Source organism: Sander lucioperca, chromosome 15 (genome assembly GCF_008315115.2).
Source record: "Sander lucioperca isolate FBNREF2018 chromosome 15, SLUC_FBN_1.2, whole genome shotgun sequence".
Lineage (NCBI taxonomy): Eukaryota > Metazoa > Chordata > Actinopteri > Perciformes > Percidae > Sander > Sander lucioperca.
In genome coordinates this window covers 3,306,323-3,320,644 of record NC_050187.1, presented here as the reverse complement: position 1 = coordinate 3,320,644, position 14,322 = coordinate 3,306,323, and the positions used below count along the sequence as shown (strand labels likewise).

General features: G+C 41.0%; 1 protein-coding gene across 2 annotated transcripts; it reads left to right on the top strand.

Moving 5' to 3' along the window:
• The first annotated feature begins 908 nt into the window (after positions 1 to 908).
• On the top strand, positions 909 to 14,040 carry ogfrl1 (opioid growth factor receptor-like 1). Of its 2 annotated transcripts, XR_004103612.2 has the most exons (8): positions 909 to 1,253; positions 2,995 to 3,081; positions 4,226 to 4,304; positions 4,583 to 4,661; positions 7,107 to 7,173; positions 8,506 to 8,651; positions 12,029 to 13,705; positions 13,744 to 14,040. XR_004103612.2 is itself a non-coding variant. In XM_031291154.2 (7 exons), exons 1-7 carry the CDS (start codon positions 1,074 to 1,076, stop codon positions 12,576 to 12,578), a joined length of 1,188 nt encoding a protein of 395 aa, XP_031147014.1. In that variant the 5' UTR covers positions 909 to 1,073; the 3' UTR covers positions 12,579 to 14,040. The 2 variants fall into 2 exon arrangements, 1 of the variants encoding a protein (XP_031147014.1); XM_031291154.2 differs by having other exon boundaries at positions 12,029 to 14,040.
• Positions 14,041 to 14,322: the final 282 nt, after the last annotated feature.

The window sequence follows — 14,322 nt, the reverse complement described above, 5'->3', positions numbered from 1 at the left end:
AGATAAAAAGACACCAACGTCAGCGGCTTTAAATAGAGTCAGTCACTACAAAACATGGCTGCATTTAGTGATGACAGCAAGCTGTTTAAAACCATAGTAATTTCTGTCTCCCCCATGAGGAATTCTAAGTAATGACAACAATACTGTTGTTGCACTATAGCTTTAAAGGTGCCCTGCCACACATATTTCATTACTTTGTGTTAATGTCTGAAGTTATACCATGGACTCTGTAACATTTTTTGTGGAAAAAATGCTGCCTTGGTTACCTTGTTTCAAGCCATTCTAGCGTGGTATAGAAAGCCTGCAGAAAAATTTGTGCCAGTTCTCATTAATATTCAACGAGCTAAGCTGCTTGACACTGATTGGCTAACAGCTAGCCAATGAGAGCCTGGCTATCAGCATCCTTTACCCAGCGCAACAGGGCAAGCTCATGAATAGTAAGGAGCTCAGGCAACACAACGTCAGTCTGACCAGCTTTTGTAATTGGCCTGATTTCTCTGCTTATTTCTTTTCAGTGGCTAGAGCTGACACAAACACATATGGACCTAACATTTAAAAAAAATACAAGTAAAAACGGTTTTGTGTGGCAGGGCACAACTGCCTGCCAACCAAACTGTTCGTTTGTTGCACTAAATGCTTGCTCTTGGGGAAATTGTTGGAATTGTTGGGTCTTTGTAAATTATAGAGTGTGGTCTAGACCTAGGCCTTGTCTGTAAAGTGTCTTGAGATAACTCTTGTTATGATTTGATACTAAATAAAATAAAATTGAATTGAATTGAATTGAATTGGATTTGATATTTGTAGCAACCATACTTACTTTAGTTCAGAATTCATGGTTTGTAGCTTTAAGACCTCCTCCCGCTGCTTTGTGGCACTAATCACCCCTCATACAGAAACACGCATCATCGTTCCTGATCTGGAATTTCCCCTTTTTGTGCCATTTAAAAGCATCGCTGAGGGCAATGTGAGCCCAGTGCGCTTCAAACAGAAATACAAGGTTGTGTACAAGACTATGTAGTATTTAGTGCAAAGAAGAGGACAATAGAAGAGAGCAGGTGTTGCATGTTTTTTAAATGGGAAATCTGTTGGGCAGCTGGCGTTTCAAGGAGCCGAGCACCGTTGAGGAATGCGACTCGACGTGGGGGTCGGACTCCGAGAGCGACGAGCCGGCGGCGGCTGAGGATGACAGCGGCATCTCCGACTCTGTCAGCCCGGTGGAGAGCGACCGGTCCGCCGGAGATACGTCCCCGCAGGTACAGTGAAGGATTGTTATAGTGACACAATGGGGGGGGGCATAACCGCGACTCAGTGCCGTAACGTGTGTGCCACCGGCAGCGTACATTATTGACAAGGCCAGGACACAGAAAGGGCAAACGAGTATTGCCGCGACACTAACCCTATGCTGCTGTCCTGTTGAGGCGAGCATACAGCTATCGCCAAACGTCATTCAAAAATATGTCAATTTTATGCAACCTGCTTGGTTATATGCAAATATATGCACTCACACGATGTGAACTTTACTAACTACTTACATTGTGGCATGTAATGCACCAAGCAGCACAACACTGTTACTGCCACTTTTGCCAAGGTACACACTACAGGTGATGGGTGGCAACGAGCAGTTGACCAACTGAAAGGTTGTTGTCAAATTTGAGATGAATTGACAGATTGCTGCAAGGTGGGTTATAATCTTAACGAATTTGAAAAAGTATTCAATTTTATTTTATATAGCCTACTGTATGATGCTGTATGCCAACAGCACAATGGGATGATGATGATATCTCCAACTAGGTAGTTTTGACTACCTACTGTACACATAATTTTTTTTACTTAATTATCAAAGATAGTTGGTTATTCCCAGTATTGCAGTTACACTGTCTGCCCACTGGTTTATAAAGGAAACAAAATACCTTTATTAGAGTCTCATGGTTATGGTCCCGCAGGCCTTGAATTATAAGAACATTTGACAGGGTGGTTGTTGGTTAGGGTTAGTTACTTCACACTGTTTCAGAATATTAAAACCAGCGGGGACTATTTGAGAAACTGTAATTCACCAAATCACCCTTGGTTAGATATTGTTTTAATCAGACTTCTCATCATTTTTGCCACGATAACTCAAAATCTAATTTATCTGAAGGGCATTTCTCAAATGTTAGGATGCAGTTTGCAGATTGTAATGTAATTTCATGATCCGCATAAAATCACAAAAGCCAAAAACATGGCTGTAAAAAGACGGGTGTAGAAAGGAAACGTCACACAGTACAGTACATGGCTATTGTCGTAAGTATTGAGTGAAGATTTGAATCAATAATAACCAAGTTTTGGTACCGTTAAAAGTAGGGGTGGGAAAATTTGTATTTATTTTTTTACCAATGATTCACCTAAATATTTTCTGTCTATACGGTACTGCTGACGGCGACTACATCATATCCGTTCCCAGCAAAACAGAGCGAAAGCAGAAAATCAATGTTATGTACTTCTTTACAAATGCAATACATTTAAGACTGACTGACATGTGATGTGCATTATTTACTATAATACTATCAAATCGCAATACTTCTACATTCGCAAACAAATTGAATAGGCACCAATGTATCGTGAAAGAATCGAATCGGGGCAAAAGCATATCGTCCCAGCCCTAGTTAATAGACTGTCCAGTATATGATATAGATAGATATAACAGGATTAGTGGCAGTGTAACACTGCAAGCCTTTATGACCAGTGGCAGTTAGCATGACCCAGATTTAATTTGGGAATCAGATCTAGTTCCTAGCAGTGACTGCACAGCAGCGCTGATGTGAATTGTCCTCCTTCGCAAAAGAAAGAAATAAATGGATGGTGACAGCCCTCGACTTCAAAAGCAAAGTCAGTGCTTTTCATTCAGCTCAATGGTCGATGTTACAACACGGGATGTTTTGGTTTCAGATCTGCATTTGAACTGAGTCTCTTTTTTATTCCTTTTTCTTCTTTTCATTCTCTCGTTCCTTCTCTCAGCTGACAGAATCTCCAGAGTCTGTTCCAAAGATGAAGAGGAGTTTCTATGCTGCCAGGGACCTCTACAAATACCGGCATAGCTACCCGGTACGTGAACACACACACACACACACACACACACACACACACACACACACACACACACACACACACACACACAGAAACACACACACACACACACACACACAGTGCGTTTCACCATCTTTTTGGGGACCCGTCATTGACATAATGCATTCCCTAGCCCCTTACCCTAACCTTAACCGTCACAACTAAATGCCTAACCTTAACCCTTACCCTAACCCTAACCATAACCTAATTCTAACCCTAATCTTAAAACCAAGTCTTAACCCTCAAACAGCCCTTTGAAGTTGTGGGGTCCAGTATTTTGGCCCCAGAAAGCTGTCCGGACCCCACAAGTATACTGTATTCCCGGTTTTTGGACCCCACGAATATAGTTAAACAAGAACACACACACACACACACACACACACACACACACACACACACAGGGCGATATGTGTAAAAGGTATTTGAGTTCTGAGTTTAACTTTAACTTTGAACTCTGCAATAGATCCACCATAGGTCTGCCAGTGCCTACGTTGGTATGTTTGCTTATTGTGATGTAAATTGTTGGAGCATCTTGAAATGCTTCATATCCCTAAAAATCGTTCTCTAAGAGTTAAAGTCAGAATTTCAATTCAATTTTATTTATAGTGTCAAACTGGAGTTATCTCAGGACACTCTACAGATAGAGTAGGTCTAGACCACACTCTATAATTTACAAAGACCCAACAATTTCCCCCAAGAGCAAGCATTTGGTGGAACTGTGGCAAGCAAAAACTTCCTTTTTACAGGCAGAACAGTCGGATAGGATAGGACACTGACTCTTGGCGGGCGACCATCTGCCACTGCCAGTTGGGACACAGAGACAATGATACAGATATACAGAAATACAGAGACACAGATATACAGATATGGAGAAATAAGATTCATAATAATTATAGCAGTTGTTATGATGAACAGTGGCAGTGGCAATTATAGTACCAAAAGGATAAAAGAACTATGACTAAAACTAATAGTAGTAGCAGTACAGGGCGTTCCTGGGCGTAGAGCAGGACCACGGCAGCAGCTGCAACCACGATCCAAGAATTCTGACATTAAAAAAACCAACAAGAAAATAACCCAGAATTCTACACCCAGTGTGATCTCTTGGTTCTGTGTGTGTTTGTAGAACTACAGAAAGTCCCGGCAACCCAGCGAGTATCGTAACCTGCGCTTCTACCTGAACAAGATCCCTCTAGTACCTGATGGTGAGATCATACATATACACACACACACACACACACACACACACACACACACACTCACACACACTGCACGCAGATCTCATGCCACTGTGGAGAGAAGAAATGTTGGCTTTGGGCTTAGTGAGTTTTATTTGGCTAAAGGTCATGTTTAACTGGGAAAGACCAGCAGATTAGTGGACTGATCCAATGTTTGAATACGTTTACACACACACACACACACATACACACACACACACACACGAGAAAGAAATGGCAGCTAATAAGCCCCTGTCTCTTCTCAGGTATCTATATAGAGGAGATTCTGACTAAGTGGAGAGGCGACTATGACAAACTGGAGCACAATCACACCTACATTCAGTGGTGAGACCAGATTTCATCTGTCTATATTCATTTCCATTTTCCTTATATGTAATTGCACAAACTCCTCTGAAGTGACTGGATTATTAATCGCATGGTATAACACCACAGTAACTGACTGTCCAGTTGTTACATAAATGTCACTACAAATAAAGTGAGGATTTCATCAGCTGTACTTCCTGAATGTAAAATGTTTTAGAATTGGAATACACCTTAAGTGTGATTTATGGTTGTGCGGAGGCTCCACGCAGAGCTTTCGCCGTAGCCTACGTAAGTGGCCTGATGTTTATACTTGTGCGTTTTGTGTGTGCGTCGAGCCAGCATGTGTGTATGTGTAGGGGAGTATGTGGTAGAGAGAGGGAGAAGTGAGAGAGTGACAGTGATTAGCTTCCGAACGAGTAGCGACTCTAGAGTCATAGTGATTGCTTTCTGACCAAGGTGGGAAATCTGTAGCAGGAAAAGTTAACCCTCTCCTTGATTTCAAGTTGTTTATGGAGAAGTAGAACCTGGAAATAAGTCGGGGGAAATGCAACGCTACGAAGCCACGGCCGAGCGACGTGCGTCACCACGATGTGTAGTTACATTTTTCGAGAGGTGCACGTCAGGCTAGGGCGTAGGTTCGTGTCTCCACATACCTACGTATGTAGCAATGGCGTAGATTTTACGCAGAAGTATAAATCAAGCTTTACACCAAACGATTGAGACGACGGGAGCACCCCCCATCTTTAGCAAGACTCTCAGGATTACATTTCGATATTGGAAATTTGTCTGAGACAGTGGAATCGCTTGAAAAGTCATTTGGTGTAAGGTCAGCATAAGCTGCATGACCCACGCATGGGCATACATTTCATGTGGGGGGAGGGGAATGCTCTTTCTCATTTCTCAAGATCAATCAATTGTACTTGTATAGTATATTTGTGTTTGTGAAACTCCAATAAGTAGGCTGGCAAGGCTATATTATTCACTTTAAACATCAGATGAAGTGATTCTGTTCTCTAATATAGATGATGCTGAACTGAGAACTGAGCTCCCTACCAAGCTAGCTAGCTAGCTAACTAGCCAGCTAGCCACTTAATTAGTAAAATGTAACGGCTCAATGTTCCATTTATACACTCTCGTCACTGCATAGAAAAGCACAGCGCTCTTGCCAGATAAGTGACAACATTGTTCGGCCATTTTCTGTAACCAGTGTAGCATGAAAGCATGGTGGGTGGAATTAGCAAGGTAGCTAACTAACTATCCAACAAGCTATTGAACAAGCTACCAAATAAGCTAGGTAACGTTAAAAACGTTACATCGGTTATCATTTTTTCTGTCATGACTAATTTATGAATGACTCAGCATCATTTGTACTGGAGAAATGAATCACTTCATCTGATGTTTAGAGTGAATAAAATAGCCTTGCCAGCCTACTTACTGGAGTTTCACAGCTGATGTTAAGGCCTCTTTACAGCCGCCGTTCCCGACCTGTCGCGTGTCAATGTGACGTCAAAATGACGTAGATCTCGCTGGCACGCCAGGATTTAAAGGTTGCGCACCACTCTATTTTTATCAGTGGCGCACAACAAAGCGGAAACAGGAAGCATGGACAAGTTCGAGGGCAACCGAATGCCAGGACTCTCAGAGTGACTGCAAGTTTCTCTTGTAAACTTACTGGGTTAAGAGGAGTTCTTTTATGGTGAAAGAAAGGCTTGATCCGACCAAGTAGTGTCATCGAATCGAAACATTGACGTCAATGCCGCTGCCAGTTCTGCCATTGTTTACCTTTTTCTTTTTCTTCTAGTCCGTAGAAATCGCAAAGTTGGTTCAATCACCACGCGCAAGTTTAAACAGTTACGCCACTCCCATGACGTCACACTGTCGTGCGACAAGTCAGGAACAGCAATTCTCCTGAACGCGACTCGCCTACTAACCCTAACCCACCCTACTGCAGCGATTCGAACTTTGCTCTCTCCCACTGTGTGTGTAGAGCATGGTGTAGAGGGGGAATTGGGAAAGCAGGCAGTGGACCAAACCACTGGTAGTCAAGGGAGGGGGCGGCTCAAGATGTTTCTAAATTGAAAACACAATTTTTTGCCCCGTTTGTATTGTTTTACTACGTACACAATTATTTTAATTATATATTACATTAGTTACAATACACAGCGTTACTTTTAATTATACATTATTTTATTCATATTTATTTTATTATGATTATATTTTTAGGTAGGTCCTGTTTTTTTGGCTTGTGAGTGGAGCAAATATACCAACCTCTTGCATATTTTACCAGCATTTGGCTGGTAGATAGCGCTAATTTTGAACCCTGGTCATACAGTAGTGGACCCGTAAAATAGTGGTACTAACTTTCTATTTTCCGCTGACAACAGCAGAAAACGGTTAAGAACACTTGTGTGTTTTCATCATTTTCATTTGATCTTGTGTTTTTTTTATTCCTTGCCCTTGTGGCAGGCTGTTTCCGTTAAGAGAACAAGGGCTCAACTTCTACGCACATGAACTGACTCAGGACGAGATCAAAGTAAGACACACAAGTGCACATAATATATACATATTATCATATACATATAGACCCGAGAGTGGCCTGCTGCATGTCTGATTTGTTTTTGTACTTCCTGATTGCAAGTGTTCGCCATGGTTGAGTGATAGAGTACATCTTCCATTCAAGCAATAAATTGAAAACATGAGGGATATTTTTACATTTGAAATGACAGCGTGCTGTAAGTTGTTGCACTTAAGAACATTGGTGCATTCCCTGTATGAAGCAGTTACACAAGTCGCTCAAATGGGCCAAAACATTATTATGCCTACTTTGAGAATGCTACCACCACTGGAATGTTTGTGTCCCACATGTATTTGTTCAGCTAAAAGGTAGTTTTTTCTGAAATTAATTATTTTAATCCCATTTTTAATGAGTGCAAATGTGTCTCTGATAGGGATGTAACGATGCATTGTTTTTCCATTCATTTAGTTATTTTGATGTGTTTTAAAAATCTAATTAAATAAAAAAATATATATTACATTTTTGCTATTTAGGATAAAATACAGTTTCAGTTGCACCTTTTATAAGAGGACACATCTGTTGTTTTCCACAGTTTATAAAGGAATATCTTTCAGTCGCAGCTCAAAACCTGAAAGAAATCGTACCGTGAACTTTAAATTGTGAATCGTGACTTGAATGTATTATTATTATTATTATTATTATTATATCCCTAGTCTTTGACCATATTCAGATGTGGTGAGACAATAGTGTCTTTACATGTAGATTGTATGTCCTTCTGCTCCATCTGATCACCTAAAATGCATGTCAATTAGGGCTGTAACGATTGTCAGTTTTTTTTTTTAAATAATCGCGGTTTCCTTGTTTAATTGTAATTAATTTCTAAAATTAGCTAAGTTCTTAAGGGGTGTGACTGGTAATTGTTTTTTTTTTTTTAGATATGCCAAATTGTAGTTATATAAGTGATTATTGGTCTGACTATATATATTTTTTATTATGATTTCAATTGTTAGTTGTTGGCACTTGACCCTATACACGTTCATAGCAACAAAAATCACAAGGCGGGACACAGTTAGACTTTTTTTTTATGATAATATAGAGGCGTAGTTTACTTCATAGGCTGTGTATTTGTGTTATTACATTATCTGGGTCACCAAAAGACGTATGCTGGGATTCACTCAAAACTTTAATTTGTTTTAAATAAAATGAATAAATAAATATATTTGTTAATTTGCCTGAAAGAGACAATTTAATCGTACAGCAAAATCTGAAATTGTTACAGCTCTAATGTTAATGCCAAACAGAAAGGTGGTGTCCCGCTGGTCTCTGATCTGCTGTGTTTGATCCCGTCAGGAATTCCAAAGCACTCGGGAAGCTAAGCGCAGATTCCTGGCGGCCTATTCCCTGATGTTGGACTTCTACGGCATCAAACTGCTGGATAAGAGTGGTAATGTTGCCCGGGCTCCCAACTGGCAGGAGCGTTTCCAGCACCTAAATGAGTGAGCGCGTACACACACACACACACACACACACACACACTAGGGCTGAACGATTTAATGAAAAAAATGTAATTGCGATTTTTCCGCCAGATGTTGCGATAACGTTTCGATTTGCGATTATTATTTTTTAAAGTTTAGCTGAAGTTCAATATTGTCTGTGTAACAGATAAAACTTGTCGTGAAACATTATAACATGAGACACCATTTAAACTGATACGAATTTCCAGCATGATATCACCTATATTTTGCCCTATAGCAAGGCAGCCAAATGTGAAACAAGATGTTTTCAGTCAACAAACAGATGGTTAAAGGATCCTTTTAAAGGGTGTTTTCTTTTTCTTTCCCTGAAGGTTTCATGGCCTGAGAGTAGTCATTTATTGTAGTTTTCTTGCCAAAGAACCACCTGAATGTCACACATTAGGGTGTGCACTTTTAATACAAGTATGTTTTTTTTTTCTCCTCAGTGCTACTACTATAACCTCCTCAAGTCACAAACCACCTCGAAAACCTTAGCATCTGATACAAATTGTCGCCATTACCCACACCTAATGAAAACCAACAAATTCTACACCATTAAGCAGCTGCTCAGTACAATTGTATTCCCTTCTCTTGCTTTTAATGTCCCATCAAATGTGCGCAACAGCTTTTGCATCTGGTACACTGGTTTCTAGATGGCTCTTCAGTGTTTCCCACAGGTTGAGAATAGACTTGTGGTGGTGGGTGTCGCAGGATGTGGCGGTGGATGGCGCAGGAAGTGTCGGCGCGGCGCGTGATGGCTTGGTTTTGTAATAAACTAGTCAAGCGAAGGGTTATGAACAATTTTTTTAAAACAGTGACTACATTACATTAACCCAGGAATCTTCAACAGGGGGTCCTCAGAGTCAATGCAGGGGGGCCTCACAATTTTTGTTAATTTTTGAAAGTTTTAAAAAAAATGAAAAAGTCTTAACATGAATCCAACATATTATTAGCAAATATAAATCCCCACTGATGATAGGCGTACTGGCCTATTGGTAAGGTAGTCACTAAGATAGCCATCCACAGGTTCATTAATCACTGTGCTGTGGCCGGTTAGCTCATTTGGTAGAGCGGGCGCACATGCAGAGGTTTATTCCTCAGCACAGATGGTCCAGGGTTCGAATCCGACCTGTGATGGTTTTCCTGCATGTCTTCCCCCTCTCTCTCTCCCCTTTCATATCTCTCACATGTATGTTTTAACATTAAAACATGATTTATAAAACCATGCCAACAATGATTAGGCTAGTTTAATAGCTTAGTATTCTATGCAAAAATATTACGTATAAAGGCTTTAGGCCGCCTCCATGTTATTGTAGGCCCAGTTGCATGCAACTTCATGTTATACAATATATGTAGTGGGGGGGGGTCCCTGCTCCATCTCTCTTTCAGTTAAGGGGTCCTTGGCTTAAAAAGTGTTGAAGACCCCTGCATTAACCGATAATTTAGAAGGAATAACTTTTTACATATTCAACAAATTAGACTTAACGATGATACAGATAAAATTATTGCGACACTATTCTGCATCTGACACAATTTCAGGGTAGTTTTTAGGGCTGCACGATATGAGGAAAATATGCAGTGTCATAATGCCATAACATTGTTGAATATTGCGATAATGATATAACTTACAATAAATAAACAGATATTAAAATGTAATCAGTTCTGCCTTTCTTCTGGTTTCAGTGTTCTGCTAAAATACAACAAATTGCTTTAAGTAAATTCTTGTTCATTTTGTTTGTTAGATCATTGTTCGTTTTTTGTTTTAATCTGTTTTGGGGATCCTAAACATGCTGTTTTGAACATGTCCTGTTGAAGATCATTCAATTAACATCTGAGCAGATTTCTGTCATTCAAACAACTCTCTTTTACAGCCAATTTAATAAAATTACAGGTTTTATTTGGGTTTGAATCCATAAATACAGTCAATGGATACAGGCACAGAGAACAGAAGGCTTGGTTAGCAATGATTAGCTCCGTTAGCGGTTAACTTCAGTCAGCCCCATTATAAAGATGCGGTCACTGCCGTGGACAGGGTGAACAACCAGTCTCTGATAAATGACGTTCAGGGAGCTTTCACAGTGGTGTGGCCGCGGCATTTCTACGGTTTTATTAGTACAGTAAATCCCACGGCAAGACCACAAGCAGCATGCTGCTACTAAGGATAGCCTCATGTTATGATCGGAAGTGACTGAAGACTATGCTTTTCTTCTCCGTTTTTGGTGAATTTCTGTAGTAGAAACAGTGCCACCTATAGGTCTGGAATATGAAGTAGCGTGTTGAGTCTTTTACAAATGGATCCATTTGGACTCACATTTTTTTTGACATGGTTCCAGGGAAGACGGGGAAAAAAAGATTGTTTTAGTACGTGTGGACGTGGCCTGAGCCTGAAGTGCAGCGTTGACGCTTCATTTATGCGGCGTGCAACTTCACAAGGAGGAGGGGCTTGAGGCAGCTGGTCTGTGTGCGCCGTAAAAAAATACACAGTTGATTGGAAAGAAATGTAATTCGGATTTTATCTACCTGGGCGGGTCTTAATCTACCTGGGCGGGGCACCCAAGTAGAACCTATGTATGGGAAACACTGGCTCTTGGGCTAAACAACCACCAGAAATAAACTTCTTCAAAATGAGGGTGCTGTATTGTCAAAGATATATAGGTTTAGTCTTTTGCTTACATTTTTTTAGTTTATTCAAATTTAAGCCATTTGACTAGTATCAATACTTGGAACAAAGTAGCAAGTAGCAAGACACTGAACCCCGAATTGCTCCCGATGCTGCGCCTCGGAGCGTAAATTGGGTGAATGTTTATCTGAGGAGCAGGTGGCACCTTGTACGGCAGCCTCGGCCACAGCGTATGAATGTGTGTGAATGGTGAATGGTTCTTGTACTATGTTAAAGCGCTTTGAGTAGTCGTTAGGACTAGAAAAGCACTATATAATACAGTCCATTTACATTTTGCCCCTCCCGTTCTGTGCCCCCAGGTGTGGGACAATTGACAATCACTTATCGATCGGAGTATCTCTCAATAAACACACGTCATTTGTGCAAAATGTCACATTCATATAAGTAATACATATCTTAATTCAATTGCAATACTACATATATACATTTCATATCCATTTCAGGAATATATAGTGACTTCTAGTACAAGTACTAAAAACAATTTGGTCTTATTTTTGTTCAGAGACATATTAGTGTCATTTTGTCATTTCTTTCGTCATGCATTTAAAGAAGATTTTTTCGAAACTACGGCGTTTGCCACTCAGTTTTTTTTATGCGCAAATTGAAAATGAGCACACAAACAGGTGGATTGACAAGTCATAGTAAAACATTTTCATCTCCTGCTTTGTTCTTTTCAAAGGTCCCAGCACAACTACCTGCGCATCACCCGCATCCTGAAGTCCCTGGGCGAGCTGGGCTACGAGGCCTTCAAGGCCCCGCTGGTCCGTCTGTTCCTGGAGGAGTCGCTGTGCCGCAACACCCTTCCCAACATGCAGCACAGCGTCCTCGAGTACTTTGTCTACACCATCCGCCTGCCGGCCACACGCAGACGCCTGCTCCGCTACGCCCACCAGCACTATAGGCCTGCCCACGCCTTCCTCTGGGGCCCGCCGCCCAAACGGCGAGGGGGTGGTGTCGGAGGTAGCGTAGGCGCTGGGAGTAGTGGGATCAGAGCACCTGCTCCTACACCAGAGCAACACAGGAGGGGGGAGGAGAGCACCAGCTTCCCATCTGCAAGTAGCGGGGTTATTGTGTCTTCCCATGATGCCATGCTGTGCCCAGACCTGGCTGCAGGAGCGCCAAAGGGCCGCATAGGACTTGCTTCGAATACGGCTGGACTGGAGGGAGCGCTGATGATGGCGGGAGGGAGAGGAGAGAGGAACGAGTACAATGAGATTGTTCCTTTGTAGTGGGATGGGCTTTGATTGTTTTCTGCTTTCTGGCAATCGGTGCAGTTGTAAAGTAAAACGAAAATCATTGTTCCAGAACTTTATTCTTAGCAGAGTTACGAAGCTTCTGGACGCTGAAGCTTAGGGGCAAGACTAGGGATGTAACGATTCAACTCACTCAACTCAGGATTCGATTCATGATACGATTTTCTCCTTCTCCAGGGTTTTTTTATAACCAAATGAGCTGCAAAAAATTACTGAAAAATATTCCTTTATTTCTATTCTATCTATAACTGTGTAAAACAACAGATGTTGTCCTCTTATCAAAAGTGCAACTGAAATTGAATTTTATCTTAAATTACAAAAATGTACTACAAAATGAATAATTAGATTTCTAAAACAAATCCCACCATCAAAATAACGAAATAAATAGAAAAAAAGATCTCTTCAAATAAATCGACTAAGAAGACGTAGTGACGTCTCGAGTCAAACAAGTGGAATAAAAAGTAGATCACGCCCTAGGCCGTTTTAAAAGTAGCATCGCGATTCATTTTTTATCCCAACTGGTTGTAATCTAAACACATTTTATATATTGTTTTTTTAACTGCTTTACAATGCATCGTTACATCCCTAGTCAAGTAATAGTAATAGTAACACATTCATAGAGTCTGACAAATGTGTCATTAGAATCAATTCAGGTTAAGGGCTTACCATAAACAGCTATGATGATGTTATTTCTTGGCTGATAAAGGTGTTTTAACTGTACTGAATATGGGACAGGGTTTTTGCGGCGGTGGGAGGTCACATGCTGAGCCAAGCTTAACAAACTCGCCTTGGACCAAATCCCTAAACCATCTAAACCACTAGACCCAAGCGTGTCGTGCGTTGCAAGGCTTTTTCCTCATCAGGGCTATTATTACGAAACCACTCAGACCAGGGGTGTCAAACATATGGCTCGTGGGCCAGAACAGGCCCGCCAAAGGGTCCAATCAGGTCCACTGGATGACTTTGCAAAGTGTGAAAATTGCGGAGAAGTAATTCATTCCAATTCCAAATTTACCACTTTAAGTTCAGAGAATATCCAAGTTCTTTTTCCTGTTTTTTCAATACAATGGCCTTAAAACACCGTCGTAGCAGAAGCAACTTGCGTTTGCCAACCGCAAACTGACAAGAAACTCTGTGGCAGATACAGTTTCTGATCTTTCTGGAGTGGTTTACTGGTCTGGCCTACTTGAGATCAAATTGGCGGTATGTGGCCCATGAACTAAAATGAGTTTGACACCCCTGAAGACGGAAGATTGCCTTATTGAATGTTTTGGTGTGGAGCTGTGGCAGAGGACGGATGTGGTTACTGATACTGAAGACCATTTTTAGAACCAAAGGTGCTGATGGGCATGTTGGTCTTGCGATGGTTTTGGGGAACAAAAGTCCCGTCTACTCCTCAAATATTGTAGCTGGAGCTCCACTGCAAAAAAAAAAAACTGGACTGAGCTCACTTTGTACAGGTGCTGTGAAGTGAAAAATATAATGTGAAGAGGGAGATCAGGGAGAATTCTTTTCTTCTTTTTTTTTTATTCCAAATCCTGTGAAAAGGACATAAGGGACACAAAAGAGAAAAAGAGTGAAAAAGGGCAAAGGTGAGCTAAATAGTCATAGCAATACTTTGAAACTAATCGGTACAGTGACTTGAAATCCTCACTTTGGTGTTGATAATAGCAGGCACAATTTAATATTTATCTGCTCTGCAAGTGTGTACAGGTTGAAG